General features: G+C 36.9%; 1 protein-coding gene across 3 annotated transcripts in view; it reads left to right on the top strand.

Annotated features, from left to right (window-relative positions):
• SPATA17 (spermatogenesis associated 17) overlaps nt 1-18,730 on the top strand; it is a 196,395-nt gene that overhangs the window by 16,439 nt on the left and 161,226 nt on the right. For 2 of the 3 annotated variants that reach the window (XR_006891207.1, XM_046679664.1), the window contains exons 3-4: nt 347-428; nt 14,053-14,103. Coding sequence is in view for 2 of the 3 variants with exons in the window: in XM_046679664.1 (XP_046535620.1) it covers nt 347-428; nt 14,053-14,103 (133 nt within the window). In the remaining variant the exon portion in view is untranslated. The remainder of the gene's footprint in view (nt 1-346; nt 429-14,052; nt 14,104-18,730) is intronic. The other variant, XM_046679665.1, reaches the window with a different exon arrangement.

Below are 18,730 nucleotides of genomic sequence, written 5' to 3'. Positions count from 1 at the left end.
AGTGATTCACCTCAATAGGGCCTGGCTTATTCTCAACATGTCACTATAACCTGTTTTATATTGTTAACGTTCAAAAATATTTCAGAGAATAAGTATTGAGGAGTAATTAAAATTTAAAAAAATATTTGATCGTAAGCCCAAAGAAATACTGAATAGTTGTCTATGCTTTTTTTCTACTTTTAGGAATGATTAATTCTATTGCAGAATGATAACTCTCTACTCTTTAAAAGTACACATAAACTTGGCTTTGAATTTGATTTCTTGAATTGTAGAAAGGTATATTCTAAGAAAAATTTAAGAAATGTTCATGTTTCAATGAATACTAATAAGCGTATTTTTCACCCAGGCATTTACACAGAGCAGCAATAATTGTTCAAAAATGGTGGAGAAGTTACTTAAGCAGGCAACATTATCAACTAGTTGTGAAGGTAAATATTATAAAATGTATATATGTTAGCACTTGAATTATACGATATGCTGTAACTTATTCACTTCAGTCATATTTAAATGTAGTTTTGAAATTACTCATAATAATTATTTATATAAGAACAAAAATGGGGTTAATTTTTAGCATGAGCCCTTTTCTGAGAAACCTTTCCTGATTTTCCCATGGAGAATTGATGACTCATTTCTTTGTACCCACACTACACCAGATATTTTCTTTTTGTTAAAGTACCTTTCACAGTGTATGCATTTATACGTATTTATTTGTTGATTATCATCTCTACTTTCTAGATGGAGAGCTCTGAGAGTAGGCACCATAGCTTCTTCATTTTGGACCACCAACATTTAGACCAATCCCTGGCCCATAGCACAGTCAATAAACATTGGCTGAGTTGAAGTGCCCCAAATTAATTCTACAAAATATAAAAATAAGGCAATTTGTCTCTGTGCTACTTAACCATTCTCTATTATTGACTGTTGGGATATTTTGAAGATTTGCCTTAAGAAATGTAGCATACCGCAACCATCTATGTCCACTGAGAGACTTGTAGAAGTGTATGATAGCAGGCCAAATTATACTTCAGTTAGGAATTTTAGGAAATTAAGAAAAAAATAATTTTCTTCATACACAGTGAGAAAGTTGCCAGTCAGTGGTCTACTTCGTTAATTTCCTGATTTGTTACTATTTTCTACTATGATAGTTTAAATTTGTTCTTCATTTATTCTTTTTCTTTTTTTAAAGATTGGCCTTGAGCTAACATCTGTTGCCAATCCTTTTTTTTCCTTCTTCTCCGCAAAGCCCCCTAATATGTCCGCAAATGACATATTCTAGTTGTATGTCCTTCTAGCTAGTTCTGCTATGTGGGACGCCGCCTCAGCATGGCCTGATGAGCAGTGCTAGGTCCACGCTCAGGATCTGAACCGGTGAAACCCTGGGCTATGGAAGTGGAGCATGAGAACTTAACCACTTGGCCACGGGACTGGCCCCCCTGTTCTTCATTTATTCTTAATGAGTTGCATCTAAGTGAAATTAAAACATATACAGAAGGTAAAGAAAAAAAATAAGTAGATAACTAATATGAGTTCACCTTTAGTGAGAAAATTTTGCAACATGTTAATAAAGTATAGAGACTACTTTAAGGCAGAGCTAATATTTTAGATTTAATGAAATAAATAAAGAATTCCAACAATAATGCTGGCATGATCTCTCTGATAGCTAGGTTTAAAATCACTATGATGTTCTTATAAAGCAGATCTGAGGTCCTGCACAAATTTTTATTATCCAAAGGTAGCCTTGCCTTAATATCATCACCTCCGTTACTATGACTTTTCTTCAATACTACATTGCTCTTCTCCAGAAATTTCTCTGTTTGATTATCTAAAGCATTGATGAAAATGTTATTAACACATTTATGAGCTAAACCTTGGAGAAAGTCACTCAAGTCCCTACAGATGAACCTATTTCGGTAATAACTTCTCCAAATCACATGATTCTCTCGAGTCCAGTTCCTATTTTAATTCTGTATGTTGCCAGCTAATTAAGGCCCCTTAAGATTTTTAAAATCCACCAAAACCAAGGAAAAGTTTATTCTTTTAATTTAACTAGCTAAGCAAGCCTGCTTTCACGTCTGCAGCAAACTTAAAGTGTTTCTCATTAATCTCATTAATCGTTAGCATGTTTCCTTGTCTTGAAAACTAATCTTTTGCATCATTGGCGTTTTAGGCCACTTAAAAAGTATTTTTTAAATTTTGAGATAATTACAGCTTTACAGAAAGGCTCCGGAAATAGTACAAAGAACTCCCATGTATTCTTTACTTAGAAATCTCTCTTCTCTCTCTGTACATATCTTTTTCTTTTTTCTCTCTCCATGTATTGTTTTTTTGAATCATTTGAGACAAAGTTGTAGAAGTGATGCTCCCTACCTCTAATTTTATCAGTGGGTATTTTCTACATAACTTTATTAAAATTAGTAGAATCAGGAAGTTGACATCTGTAAAATGCTATTCTCTATCTATAGACTGTATTCATATTTCACTGATTGTCCCAATAAAGTCATTGATAGCAGAAACATCTTTTCTAGGGTACAAACCAGGATTTCACATTGTACTTAGTTGTATCTCTTTAGTTACCTTTAATGTATTTAGCATGTCTTTGCTTTTCATGACCTTGATATTTTTGAAGTGTACAGCCTGGTTATTTTAGTTATCCTTGCTTTTGATTTGGTGATGTTTCTTTATTATCAAATTGATGTTACGCATTTTTACCAGAAATACATTTCAATACATCATATTAGGGCCACGTGATATCCATTTGTTCCATGACAGTTGGTGCTTTGATGATTTAAAGCGGTGTCTCTCAGGTTTCTACAATGTGAGCTCACTTTTTGAAATCTTATCAAGGGTATTTCAAGACTGTGTATATACCTTCTTCCTCATCAAATGTTTTTGTAGGTGCTAGGTTTAAGCATCCAATGAGGGTTCTTACCAGAATCAATTATTGTTATATTTGGCACACAATGTCTTTCTAACTCCATCATTTCTACATTTACTTGTTAACATTTTACTGTAAGAAAGAGCTTTTTCTTCTCTCCCATTTATTTATTGATTTATTTACTTCAGTATCAACTCATGGATTCCTATTTTATTCAATGGGCTATAATAAATTATTATCAGTAATTGGTTTGGTGCTCAAATTTTCCCAGATTTGTTTAGTAGAAGCTCCTTCAAGCCGATTTTTAATAGAATTAGTTAACTTAAACAGGATGATCAATGAATTAAGGTATTTTCTATGGAATAATGAACACCATTAGCCCCATTATTCTCTAGTGGTTGGAGATCTATATGAATGTATAGATAAGACAGTAGAGTATACGTATGCATATGACATTCTGTAAGCATTACTGACAACTTTCATTGCTGTAATTTGTACTCACAAGCCACCAGTCAGATGATGATGAATGATTAATGAGCTCTCTTTTTAATCAAACGTACAAGAGTATATCCAGCTTCAATGATTATTGTCAAAGTATTCAACTTAGGAGTCTATATTCATTCTAATGATTCTGGGGTTGCTGAAAAGATATCTTTTAAAAGTTCAGGTAATAAGCCACACAAGAAAATTTGTTTTATTACTTTAGTGCCTCACCTGGGTTTGACCAAAAAGAGTATCATTCAGCAGGATCACCAAGTTATTCTCCATATTTGTATCTACTTATCTTGGGCTCTTGAAAAAAATAAAAAGATGGAGATTTTCTTCAGATTGGTTCTTGATGATTTTTAAATCTATTAAGCTGTAAGCTATTTTAGAACAGGTCTGTTTCATCTATCTATTTTTGCCATTGTGTACACAGTGCCTAACATAGGGATTTCAATATATAACATAATCAGATGTCAATAAATAATTTTTGAATGAGGTTGAAATAGCCTCCATTTACTGATTGACTAGTGTGCGTGAAATATTGCACTAAGCATTTTACATCCTTAATACGTATACCATCTACATTAAGTCTCATACCAACCCTATGAGTAGTATTACCATTTCATAGATGAAGAATTTTAGATTCAGAGACGGTTACTTCCCCAAGGACACACGGTTAGTGATAAGTAGAACAAAGTTCAAACCAAATTTGATCTGATTCCAAAACCCTTATATATTGAGCTGTAGGCAATTCAATCACAGGCATTCTTGGAGATTTTCCTCCTTTGGGTTATTCAGAGGTCCTTTGAGACTTAAGTGGTGCCAACATATCAGACATTCCTGCCTCTGTGGAGCTTCCATTCAAAAAATGTCGATTGTCCAAGCCCATGTTTCTGATCCTTCAAGGTTCGACTCTATGGCTGCTGGGCCACATAAAGGGAAGGGGGTTTCTGCCAGAGCTCGGGTCCCTAGTGTTTCCGGTCCTGTCTCCTGCACAGCTGCCACCAAGTTTATCCCTAGACTTTTAGCCACATCCAGGAGCAATAGGAATGCCACATGCTGTATTTCCTCATTTCAAACAGCTGGTGCACAGCTCTTTCCCAGGTATGGAGAATTTTGCTCCTCTATTTCTCCTCCTCTTTCCACGCCTCTCCTCTTAGCCCCCATCCCTGGCATAATCTCTCAGGGCTCAAGTTTTCGGAAACAAAGCTAGGGATGGACAGTCCCACACAAACCTTCTGAAACAAGAATGCATATAAAGACCTATTATTTTCTTGGGTTGGGGCGTGGGACTTGAATTAAGGATATTGTTTGAATCTACATTAATTATACTCTCACACATGTTAGTACACACTGTCACACACAGAGTCCTATAGTAACTATGTTTAAACCATTGTTTTTGAATTTATTCTGCATAGTTTTTTGTCTAATAGCTATATACAATAATAGTAATAATACCATATGATATATGACTAAGTTATAAAATGAATGGTATAGGTTAGTGATTTTAAAACACTAGTAACACAACTCCTCCTTAACTAAAATTTTAGCAGAATTTTTAGCTGTATGTGTTAAAACAGGTACAAACAGTGCAGCTATTTTGGAAACTGAAGAAGCGCAACTGCTTGGGCTCTTTCCTTGTGGCCTCTATTGTCACTTGAGCCATAAGAGCATAATTTGAAAGCCACTGATTTAATTTGCTTGTTTCTGGAAGAATCTCTAGAGAGATCACAAAAACCGATGATATTAATTACCTGGGGGAAGAGAACTGAGTACTTGAGGAATAAACATAGGAAAGAGACTTTTACTATAAATGCTTTTGTAGCTTTTGAATTTTAAGCAATATGAATGTATTATCTATTAAATAAATTAAAAAGGAAAGTCAATTTAAAAGAGACTCACCCCTCCCCCACCCCAACACAGATATGGACAGATAATAAGTGCTCAGATGGGGAGTTAATGTTATCTCTAAAGGTCAGAGAAATAAGACTTGAGCTGACCTTCAGGGGACCAGAAGATTGTAGACTGGGGAGAGGGAAGGACATTTCAATTAGGAACAGCATGAATGAAGTTTTGAAATTAGGAATGAGCATCTTATAATGGGAAACAGTAAGGATGTTGATCTAGATGGCTGAGTTTGGGGAGTAGCAGAATGTTGGTAAGGAGGTGAATGTGACTTTTGTAAAATAATTTCCTTTATTTTCAAGAGAATTTCTTGTTTAAAAACATCTTTTCATTCATTGTTCCATATTTTCCAGCAAGTCTGTCAAGCAGAAAGTGCAGGCGTTATCTTCGTTTGCTAGATGAGAAATGGAGGCTCACAGAGATTAAATGATGTGCCCAAGGTTCTCAGTTGCTGATCGTATAGATCCAAATGCTAAATACTTACCAAAAATCTTCTCTGCATATCCCTTAGCTACCCCAACTCAGCTCCTCCTTCTATTTTCCTGTACACGGGTAAATGGTACAACCATTCAACCAGAAACCCAAGCCTGAGAGTCATCCCAGACTCCCCACCACCTCCTTCTCCCTAACCCCTGTCAGCTATCGGTCATCAAATTCTCCATCTTCCCTCATGAAAATCTCCTGATTCCAATCTAAACTTCATCGTTTTCCTCTCATGACTTCAGTCCTCCTCACCCTAGCACACGGCATGAAGTTCACACTCTTCAACCTGACATGTCAGGTTTTTCACAGTCTCATGCTTGCTTCTTCCCTGACCTCTCTTCTTGCTACACCTGTATAAATATACTTTGGACAATTAAACCATTGCCATTGCCAAAATATGCAATATCCTACAGGTGTTTACGGATGCTGTTTACTCTGCCTGGAATGCCCTTCTTCACTCCGACCTGCCTGCCATTGGTCTGAATTCCTACTTATTGTTCAAGACTTCACTTAAAAGATTAACCTTCCCTGATCTCCTGAGGCTGAGTGGAGAATGATGGGAGACTGTCAATGTTAGGTGTGCCTTCCTAATGCCTTGCTCATGTAGGCATTTGCATCGCTGTGATACATTTGTTTATTTACATCTCTCATTTGACTGGGAGCTCCTGAAAGGCAGTGATTACTCTATTAATCTCAAACATACCCCAGTAAATTTCACATGGAAAGCCTGCAGAAATTTTTGCTAACTGGGTCAATGAAGGATTCATGGGGATGTAAGTTGGAAGACTTTGTTATGGTCAGTGTGGCTGGTGATTAGTGTCAATATATGCCCAAATTATTCACTACCACCTTCCTCATAAAAGAATGATTCATCCCCACCCCATTAATGCTGGGCTAGGACATGTGTTGTGAGCAAATGAGACATATGCCACACCCACGGTGAAGCTTTAAGAGGCTGTCTCTCTCTTCCCATCTGGCACAAGAATGGCACACCTCCGTCTTGGGCTCCTTCAGCCTTGGGGCTAAGATGAAGAGACATGTGGAACATAGCTACAGGGAACCTCAGCCCACATATAATGTGAGTAAGAAATAAACTTTTTTTGGTAAGCTACCAAGATAGCTGCCTTTTTATCTCAGCACAGCTGATTAATAGTTATAATGATAACAGAAGCATGGATGCTTATAAGAAACATTCTGAATGGGGCACTCAGTGAAGCTTACCAAAAGATATTTTGAGCTTTTGGAGTCTGTGATGATGTTAGGACACCTCCGTGTGGTGATATCTTGTAAGGAGATTTTGCTGTCTCTCAGCAGAGTGTCTGGAACATCATAATTAGCACTCAACAAATGCTTATTAAAGTGAACTATTGAATGGGAGCTTAGATTAAAAGTCAGAGCTGGAGATAAAGGTTTTAGAGCTTCCTTACAAGAGGACAGGATTTTCTACCTGCTGGAAGTATCTGAGCGGTAGAGCAGAGGGCCAAGAGTTGAGGCTTGTGGAATGTATTAGGTAGGATTTAGGCAGAGGAAAGGGAATTATAGGTAGATAATAAAAAGCAAAGCAGGGACACAAAAATCACAGGAACCAGAGGAGAAAGCTGACGGGAAACTTGGAATCGTTAACAGTCACAAACGTGGCAAAGGTCAAACAGAAGGTGAACTGTACAAGGACAGAAGTCCTAGGATCACTTTAGACAGGTTCTGTATTTTCAGACAGCCTCTCTCAACATTCTGCTATACCAGAATATTTCTATCTAGCTTTCAAATAATTCTCACAGTGACACCAACTAGCTTATCCAGCCCTAAAGTGTCATGCATTCTCCACTGCAGTGCCCTCGTTAACATACAATCATAGAGCCGTTCCAATTTTCTTTTGTGATTTGACTCTTTCTTGCTTCCTAGCTGACTGTTTTTGTTTATTTTTATTTTCAAGCTCCATTTCTGGCCTTCCTGCTGACTTTCAGGCCACTCTATCTGGCAACATAACCCAAATTTATCCATCTCAGGGGTCTAGGACCATTGATTCCCAATCTTGAAAATCTTCTCCCGTTAGTGAGAATATGCTCTGATTCTTCTTTTCTGCTCTTATTTATTATTTTTATTATTTCTTCTTCTTTTTTGTAGTCACCTGATGCGTGTGCTCAGTGCACATGTATTTCATCCCTGTGAACGCTCACTGTAATCTTACTTCAACCTGCCCTTCCCACCGGATGCTCAAACGGTCCTACCGTATCGGGGCCCTTCTTGTTTTCAACTGTATAATGTTCTAGCTTGTCCTTACTACTCCCTGCTCTATTTCATAAGTGGTGAAGTGAAAGTAGTCGTTTCTTTAGGTGATAATACCAGAAAAATGTTGAAATATTCTTCCGTCTGCCTCTTTTGGATCACTAGCCCTTTGATCCAAGTTACCTGAGTGAATTCATCAATCTAACCTATAACAGAAGAGCCGGATCCATCTTGTTATCCTTTTCTTTTTAATATTTTACCATTACGTAGTTTACATTATGTTTAATATCAAATATACTATTTTTATCACCATACTCTGAGAGCAGCAAAGTATAAGTGCTACCCTAATATATATGATTAATTCTATATGCATTATCATGAAATAAATGTATATAGCTATAGTCCTAAAGAGTTCAATGTTATGTTTGTAAATTGAGATCAGTCAGTGCACAACAAATGTATGGCAACCACATTAACAGAATTTAATTAAAATTTTTTCTTAAAGTGTATTAATAGCCTATGGTAGAACCATTTAATTTATAAAGATAATTATTATTAAAAAATAGATTAATCTTAAATTATAAAGATTTGGGGCCAGCCTAGTGGTGCAGTAGTTAAGTTCGCATGCTCCACTTCGATGACCCAGGGTTCACAGGTTCAGATCCTGGACGTGGATCTAGCACTGCTTGTCAAGCCATGCTGTGGTGGCATCCCACATATAAAGTAGAGGAAGATTGGCACAGATGTTAGCTCAGAGCCCATCTTCCTCAAGCAAAAAAAAAGAGAAGGCTTGGCAATGGATGTTAGCTCAGGGAAAATCTTCCTCACACACAAATAAATAAATAAATAAATAAATAAAATTTCTTTTAAAAGTTTAAAAAAACTGATGAGATTGACATGGTTGCTTGTACAGACATTTTTATTTCTCTTTATTAGATGAATAGATGTTTCTTCTATAAATGAGAAAATGCCCAAGTCTGTTTATAAATGTCTTTGTAAGACTTCCAAATCAGTTATAAGTTAATGGGGCAACATTTATCACCCTTCAGTGTCAGAGCAGAAAACTGAAACATAATATATTTTTCCCTTTGGGTCTTTCATTTTACATAAATACCAGGCTGAATAACTTAAGACTCTGACTTACTAATATTAATTCAAAACTTTACTAACATATTTTCATTACAATTGTGAAATGAATTTAGATTTGGTTCACCTGCTTTCAAAGATTATATTAATAAGTAACTACGAGAAATCATATAATTGGCTTTTAGTTTTTTCTGTGGAAAAAGAAAGTTTATTTTAACAATCAGCTGTTTTGATAATGGCCAGATTGGTATCAGTTACCAGCAAACAGGCAAAGCATATGCACAAAGTACTCGTGATTATTTGATAATGTGATTTTAATGATTATACTCAAAATTATTAAATGAGGATGGCACTGATGTGGAAACTAACAAGGACTCAGGTTCATCAGATCTGTTATCTTTATGGATATGGCTTCTCAAGTTTCCATGGCCATCACCTTACTGCAAATATCTCCTCTGTGTTGCCCAATCTAGTAAATGAAGCCAGTTGATCTCGTCAAGTTTATATAGATGTACTATTCAAAATTGTTATAAATATGTATTACTTTAAAATGATTGACCATTTTCTCTGTGAAACTCATCTTTTCCTGGTCTCCCACCTAAATGATCAAAAATAAAAGAAAAATTAAATAATTTATGGTATGCTCATGTAGAAAAATACCATGTAGCCATTGTATATAAAACTATGTGAAGGAGGAACTTAAAACTGAGGAAGAGGAAATATGTATACTAGATGGGTCTAAACTAGGTGCAAGAGCCTTTAATAGAAATTAAGCCACCAGGGCTTTAAGGAGAGGAATTTGGAATCTGAGTTCAAGATTCAAGAGGAGGAACATTTTCAGTTCTCAAGGTCTGGAATGTGGCTATGGGAATGTAAGGCTAAACTGAAATGGAGGCCATTGGGACTGAGAAAGGCAGGCCCTTGTGAGATTACGTGGTTGAATGTGTTGTCTACATGAATTTGTAGGATCAAGATAATGGCAGGAGTTGCCATGAAGAGTAAGACCTTTAGCTTGGTGTCAGAATCTTTAGATCATATGGTTGGAGTAGGTCAAAGAGAGGCGAGAAGGAAGCGAGAAGAAGGATAGTATAATCTGGAGACCTGAGGAGGAATGACAACGCCAAAATGGGATAGAGAGTGATAAATGTGAAAAGCTTGAGATTAAAAAGTAAGTTTTTTGGTTTTTTGTTGTCATTGTGGTTTTTAAAGGAGTACTGCCTGTGGTTTGAAAGTATCCATTGGAGCTAGGGGAATGCCAGCTTCTTCTAGTTGCTTTTGCTTGGAATGGGGGAGAAAGGTAGTTTCTCATAAATGCTTGCAAGAAAAACTGAAGAGATAGGATTTAGATAGCTAGAAAAGAATGGTAAGACATTTCAGACAAGGGGAGTAACAGGAGCATGGAGGTGAAGAAGAAAAAATAATAATTGATCAGACTGAGGTTTAAAGGAATGGAGTGATGAGACACAATTGGAAAAAAATTGGGACCTGATTGTGGTGAGCTTTGAATGTCACTTGACCTCTAGGAGAGTGGTTCTCATTTATTCTCCCCCCACTGTAATTCATCTGATAGAAAGAAAAAAAAGGAAGAAACTCATGTTCCCATCAGTGATCATGGTCCAATCCCACTGAATCACCACTCTGTCCAAAAGGTCCTCATGGATTAACCACTCATAAAATTGATTTTTTTTTTTTTTGAGGAAGATAAGCCCTGAGCTAACTGCTGCCAATCCTCCTCTTTTTGCTGAGGAAGACTGGCCCTGAGCTAACATCCATGCCCATCTTCCTCTACTTCATATTTGGGACACCTACCACAGCATGGCTTGATGTGTGCTATGTCCACACCCGGGATCCGAACTGGCAAACCTCAGGCCACCGAAACGGAACATGTGCACTTAACCCCTGTGCCACTGGACCAGCCCCTGATTATGTACTTAAAAGGAATACGTTCTCCAGAAAAAAATTTCAGAAACCTAAAAATTGAGCTAGGTGATGTGACAAAGTCCATACAGCTAACAAGTGGTTGATTTCATGTTCAAATGCTGAAAAACTGTCTGAAATGCTGTCTAAAAATACAGAACCTGTCTAAAGTGATCCTAGCACTTCTGTCCTTGTACAGTCCACCTTCTGTGTGACCTTTGCCACGTTTGTTACTGTTGACGACTCCAAGCTTCACATCGGTTTTCTCCTCTGGTTCCTGTGATTTTGTGTCTCTGCTTTTCTTTTTATTATCTACCTATAATTCCCTTTCCTCTGCGTAATCCTAATCTCCAAAACTCTTCCATCATCTCAAATGGAACAGTAACTCCCCTCTTCCCCTCGCCCCTGGTAACCTCTGTTCTGCTTTCTTTGTGGATTTGACTGTTCCAGGTACCTCATATGAGTGGACTCATACAGTATTTTTCTTGCATATGTATTTTTGGTACTTTCAAAAGCATCTGGCCTAGTGAATTGAGAATAAATATAATATCAGTTGGTGGTTCACATGGGAATGATACAATGGAATGAAAGTGCTTTTTTCTAGGGGTCAGCCAGATAGCATAGTGGTTAAGTTTGTGCACTCCGCTTCCGCAGCCTGGGGTCTGCAGGTTCGGATCCTGGGTGTGGACCTACACACCGCTCATCATGCCATGCTGTGGTGGTGTCCCACATACAAAATAGAGGAAGATTGGCACAGATGTTAGCTCAGGGCCGATTTCCTCACCAAAAAAAAAAAAATGCTTTTCCACCTTTTACCTGTAAAATTCAGAATTCTCAGGCTTAAAAGCTATATCTCTCTCTCCTCTTCTTTCAGAATAAAATGTAACCTCTTATTCATTTTGGAATTTTACTTACAGCTAAATTACTTACTTTTAGCCACAAAACGTGTAACTATACTACTGATAATCCCGTTTGTAATGACCATCAATTATGTCCCAAGCCCCTTAAATACTTTATTGAATTTTAATCTTCACAACAACTCTATGAAGTAGGTAATGACCCATTTTGTAAGGATGGAAATCAAGACTGAGAGACTTTACGTAACTTGTTCAAAGCCACACAGCTGTCAGGTCACTCATAAATAGAAGATAAAAACAAAGACAAACAAACACACAGCAACAGAGATTGGATTGCTGGTTACCATAGGGCAAGGGGGGAGGGGAGGAAGGTGAAAGGGGTGATTAGACTCTCATGTGAGGTGATGGACTATAATTAGTTTTTGGGCAGTGAATATGATGTAATCTACACAGAATTTGAAATATATTACGATGTACATCTGAAAGCTATCTAATGTTATAATCCAATGTTACTGCAATAAAATAAATTAAAAAAATAAAAAACAAAAAATAAAAGTACTAACACTTAAAAAGAAACCTGGCTTTGCTGGGCATTAGGTTAGCTCATAATTTTTAACAGTCATGAATAATACCTCACTGATGTCAATGCAACCTACATGAATAAAATACAATTTCAAATCTTTTTTTTAAAAAAAAAACAATGTCAGGAATTGAACTCAGATCTGTGGCTCGAAAACTCAGACACACTCACCACTGCTACCTGAACAACAATGTGATAAAGATTAGAAACAGTTATCTTTTTCGGAACCCAAACGTCTTCAAATATATAATTTCCACTGTGTTTCTTCTGTATAAAAATATTTAGTGGTTATATTTGCCTCAAGAGGACTTGGAGAAATACGATATTAAAGTCAATATTTTAAATTCACCTCAAATACCAAGAATTATGCCTCGCTTACTATAACAAAGAAAGAGAATTTAAAATGAAGTAACATTATTGTGTTCATTTGTAAATAACATATTGCAGCCAACTGTTTCTTAATTACTCAGACTGTTGATAAATAATCCAGCCCTTCTGCTCTCCACAGACAATTTGCTGTGGCTCAGACCAGGCAATTCAAACAATACTAATTACAGTGAAACCCTTTTATATGAATTCCTATTTGTCGTGGGGAAGAAAACCCCGATGTAAAAGATTAAGGCACTCTTCTCTGATTTTTTGTCTGAAATGTAGCATCTATTACCTGGTAAGGCACTCTTCTCTGATTTTTTATCTGAAACGTAACATCTATTACCCGGGCTCAGATTATATTAGTCGAATGAATTTTGAGTGAATAAAAATGGATGAAGTTGTATTTTGTGTTGAAAAAATATGTTTCATTGCTTTTACTGTTTATCGTACATTGAGTTGTGTTAATTTTACATTTTTAATTAAAAGATAGAACATATGTGGAAGCTTTATTTAAAGCAATATTTTCATTGAAATAAGTTATGTTGCTAAACGATTATTTACTGTAATAGAGATTTGTATATTAATAGATAAATGTGTCTCTACTAGAAAGAAACCAAGACTTTAGGAAGCCTTCACTATATCAGGGGATTTGCTGTAACGTGATATTATTGTATTTATGATTTTATGGTGTTAAAATGAATATTAAATGAAACAAAATTCCCAAGGATTACTCAGGAGGCATCTAAGTACATAACATTTTGTACAGATGGTTGGAAGGCACAATTTTGCTCCATCACTGCATCCATATCCTTGAACGATTTCGACTGAAGACAGCATTTCTTTGAATTTTTCATTAAACCAGACGTCTTGAAATATGAATTCCTTTTATGTTTCTGTGAGTTTTGGCTAAAAGAACCCCAGTGAATAAATCATACAATACTGCGTGTCACCAGCACTTGTGAATATTTCTGCTTTGTTATTCTATCCTCAGTAGAGCACCATTGATTATCAAACTCAGCGGAGAGCACTTTATGATCATATATCTCCATTAGCTCCTAGTTTGACTACCATAGATTTTTCTGGTTAAGCCTGCATTATGTATTAGGAAGCCTATCTCTTCAATACAAAGTTTGATTTCATTTTTCTAAGCCTAGAACTCTTATTATGTATTATGTATAAAGATTCTTATCTTTTATATGTAAAAATAGGCTGCAGTGTCTTTCTGTAACTGAAATATATGCCATCTTTTTTTTCTTGATTCACAGTTAGCATATTATACTATGAAGATGAATCTCTACAATGAAATGGCTGTCAGGGTAAATATTTCTTCACTTGTTAAACAAATGAAAAGTCAATTGTGCCCTGAATTCGCTTTTAATAAAATGAGCAAACCAGAATAATGCAAATTTGATTGATATGCTAATGGTAAAGAGAGAAAAGAGTACATGGTTAAAAAGTTAGTTATACTAAATAATCCTGGCAGTATTAAAAATTAAGAGTAAAATGTAAAACATGTAATTAGCAATGCTTATGTTTTAGAATGTTAAATATCTCTGGGCCATATCTAGAGAAAGACTGTAAATATTAATGAAGCAATGTATTCGTTTCCATGTGTCATATAGAATATTATGATAAATAGATGAACATGGTTCTGGAATATAAGATTCCTGCCCAATACAAATCAATTAGAAATTATTCATATGATTTAACAGTAATAAAGTCAGTTGCCAGCTTAGAAGTTTTATTTCTATCATTTCTATTTCATTTTTATGTGTTATTTTCCCAATAGAAAGGTGAATTTAGTGATTATAGTGCTTGAACTTGGTTTCTGCAGAGATTTGGGGAAGGGGCACAACAAAAATATTATTTCTTTTTTCTCAGGCAATATGGTGATAGCTTAATTGTTAAGCTATTAGAAGTGGAGAAATTACTTAAGTGCGTTTCATTAATATCCTTAACACCTACGTTGCCTTATATTTTCTTTCATTAATCTGTTCTTACTTCTGTTAATAATGGATTTCGTTTTGGGTGAGGCAAGGTAGCAAATTACCTTCTGAAAGTCGTATGTTGACCCAGGGCAGGTAAATTAACATTAAGAATTCTTTCCTCTACACGTGTGAGTGTGCTGAGGGCCTAGCCCAGGGACATCTCCAGTATATCTGTCCGTCTACCTCTCTGTTCTTCTGTAGTTTAAGGAAAGAAACAAGAGGAAGAAGTGGATCTTCTTGCTTCTTTCCTGAGCCAGAGGCAGATACTCCAGCTACAGCGGGCTATTTACCTTTCGTAATGATACAGTAATATAGGAAAACAATTTAGTTTTCCTCTTTTACTAGAATGCTTGAGTCTGGGAATTTAGGAGATCTTGATGCTCTGTACATTTCTGCCAAAGACTTAACCTCTGAGCCTACAATACTGTTAGATTCTTTCTTTTCTATTTACCCCATGTCAGATGCATCTCCAAAGTAAAAAGCAAGAGATGAGCAAGAGCCTAGAGCAGTTGATGACTGAAGACTTAGATGTCCTTATAGGTCACCAGGGGAAGACAGAGGCACAGAAGATAGGGTTAGAAAAATGCATTCTCTTATTATTGTTTAGCTCCAAATCTGTGTATAGAATTCTAATCTGACTTGAATCGTTAAGCTTCCTTTTACCTAGACTCGGCACATCTAAGAACCCCCATCAATCCAAGCCACATGGAAGGCAGAGTTTTTGGCTTATTCCCTCATCATACTAAAGCTGCATTTCCTCATCGCATTGCCCAAAGTCAACTTGTCTTTGATTAACGTCAATGGACAATGTTGAACTTTCCCTGAGTCCTATGATCCTGGAAAACAGCAAAGTTTAAAAATTCCCCCACCCTTTTGTGTTTTGGAAATAGCTTTCTGCCAAAAATCCACCCCTCCCCATATGACTTAGATACGAGGCACAGATGCTCCTGCTCCTTTATGTACGATGAGGCCACACACAGACTCTCCCTAAATTCCCATTCTTTACCTCACAGATGATTAGCTGAACTGCTTGTCCCCATAGATCAATTGGAAAAATATGTTTGTTAACCCTGTGGTGGTTAAGTTCGCTCCCTCCCCCGGTCCCTGAACTTCAGCCAGCAGAGAGCATCTCCTTAACACCCCCTCCTGAAAATAGGCCGACTACAGGGTAAAACGTTCTCTGGTCTACTATCTGAATTTGCCACCCTTTCATCTCACTTCCCCATATCTACTTCTTTCTAGCCTTTTTACCCCTTCCTCTAAAAGGGAAACACTTTTTGCCTAATCCTTGACGTGCTTGCACTCCTATGGTCAAAGTGTTCTCCCTATTGCGATAGCTCATCTCCACATATAGCAGTGGTCACTCACCCCCTCTTCCTTGCAATAATTCTTTCAAATGAAGTCTCCCCTTACTATGTCGGGATTTGCTTTTTATTTGACACATTCCAAGAAAGAAGAGTAGGAGTGGAAATGCAGTGGGCATTAAAGTGAGGGGAAGGAAGACATGAGCATTACCTAGAGTCTGGAATGATCCACTAAAGACTCTCAGGAATTTTTGTAAGACTACTTGGAGTGTGTAAATACTACTGTAGAAAATTTGTGATAGAAACGCTTCTCTAACAAGGAGCTCCAAAGACTTCCTTCAGAGGTTGGGTGGCTTAACCTGGAAATGGACTAGGTACTTCCTGTTCCTTTGATGAGGAATCGGGAATGAGGCTCACTTGCATAGAGGCCATAAGTGATTCCCTAACAGAGGTTAATTTTTAGCATTGATTGGTCACAGAGACCCAAACTGAATCTAGTGGTAAATGGATTTTTGCAAGATGGTGCTCTGAAAATTTTGCTCTCTACAAGAGTGAGCGCCTGAAGAGACCGTTGTGTGGTCCACAAAGCTTCGAGTTGTACACATCTACAGATTACAACCCTAATTGGATACCAGTAGCTGAAGCTTTGCTTCTGATGTCTACAGCTCTTTCTTTTCAGATCATAAGCTACAAAGTAGCTTTGTTTACAATAACTACCCTAGAAATGATTTAAATATGGGTGGCAGTGAGGATTCAAGAAGAACCTCTAAGAGTAACATAACTGCCAAAAATCTATGTGGCCAATAATATTCAGATAGATAAACAGGTACCCAAATCATGAGTAGGATCTTCACGTACAATCGATAAGGAAAATTTTTGTCTTAATTTGCCTCATGTACTGAGCCAAACGCAAGTTATATATTTAACTGTTCACTCCTAGCATAACAAGTACATTATAGTCAATTGCCCAAGAGGCTAGTGGAGCATTTTTGAAAAGAGAAGCATTTAAAAAATTTATTTTTAGCCTATCCATTCCTAACTAGATCTCACTCTTTTATAATGAAGAATAAATTATGTGTATATGATTTTTTTATGTAACAGATATTCATGGCTTGATTTGCTGCATTTATTTTTTAAAGGGTCACCTTTTGTCTAAAGACTTTATGATCCCCCTACCTTGTGGAATTGATCACTCTCTCTTTTTATGTTCCTATTTTACCATTGGCATACTTCTGTTATAGAACCTGTAACATTTTATTATCCTTACTAATTTACATCCACCCCCTACACACTGTAAGCCCCTTGGGGCCCGGATCCTATCTTCTGAGTCTCTGAATCTACAGTTCCTGACTTATAGTAGGTGGTTAAATAAATGTCCCTGGAGAAGTCAATGAATGTTGACTCATTCTTTTCTAAACAAGGAGTAAAATAAAAGTCGTTTGTTCTAAATACTTTTTCTCTAAGTCCCCAAGTGCCTTTGTTGGAAATTATTTAAGCCTTTGCTGGGGGATCTGTAAGGTTTTCTTTGTTACCTGACTAGCGTGTGTGGTGTGGATAAACTGGATGGTAAAGTAACATTTGGTTAGCGCAGTTCGCACGGGAATGCAAAACCTCAGGAGCTTTGGGTCCTTGCCAAAGGACCATGATAAGTACAAGTTTGAAGGAGCTTTGCTATGCTATAAGCTACTGTCAGAACCCACAGTTTGCCTTTACAAAACCCCTGTTACTGATTTGCTGCTAGGCCAGTGAAGTCAATTAATACAGCAATAAATTGCTCAGTAAATTTTTATTTTAGCTCCTGGGACCCTATTCCCCCTGTTTCTCTGTGTGACACTCTATTGCCTTTTGGTCTTCAATTTTACTTTGCTCCAGATTAGGGTTCTACTTTTCTTCCAGCACCCTGGGCATGCCATTGTGGATCTTATTTAAATTTGGCCTCCAACTTTTATTTTCAGTTTTCTTTCTTTGATACCTTTCAGTATCTTATACAAATCTTACGCTATGATTCAGTTGCTCAACTCATTTCTCTCCCTGTCTCATCTAGATGTACAATTATCTATCTTCTGACAGCCTGGTAGAAATAACTCTCTATTTCTGGTTCTAGCGGGCATCTACTTAAGCACTTGAGTGTCATCTCAGGCCGACCAAAGACTGGGCAGAGGGGCCGGCCCGGTGGCGCAGTGGTTAAGTTTGCATGGCCCACTTTGGCAGCCCTGGATTCACCAGTTCAGATCCCCAGTGTGGACCTACGCACTGCTTGTCAAGCCATGCTGTGGTAGGCGTCCCACATATGAAGTAGAGGGAGATGGGCACAGATGTTAGCTCAGGGCCAAACTTCCTCAGAAAAAAGAGGAGGATTGGCAGCAGATGTTAGCTCTGGGCTAATCTTCCTCAAAAACAAAAATGTTATCAGACTTTTTCCTTTCGGTTTCAAAGATCTATGAGGAATGAAAAATGGTGATAATCGAAAGCTTATAGAGTTTTAAAGAACTACAGATGTAATTGATTGTTTCCGGTAGAATTCCTTTTACCCTGGAAACCTTTACATGTTATTGATCAATCGCATATATTTACTTAGAGATATTTTGCTGGAACCTGGAGGTTCTCACTGATCCTTTATTATTGCAGTTGTTTTAAAAGATTTAACTTGA

This window comes from Equus quagga, chromosome 12 (assembly GCF_021613505.1).
Source record: "Equus quagga isolate Etosha38 chromosome 12, UCLA_HA_Equagga_1.0, whole genome shotgun sequence".
Lineage (NCBI taxonomy): Eukaryota > Metazoa > Chordata > Mammalia > Perissodactyla > Equidae > Equus > Equus quagga.
The sequence above is the reverse complement of the archived record's forward strand: the minus strand, read 5'-3'. Positions and strand labels throughout refer to the sequence as shown.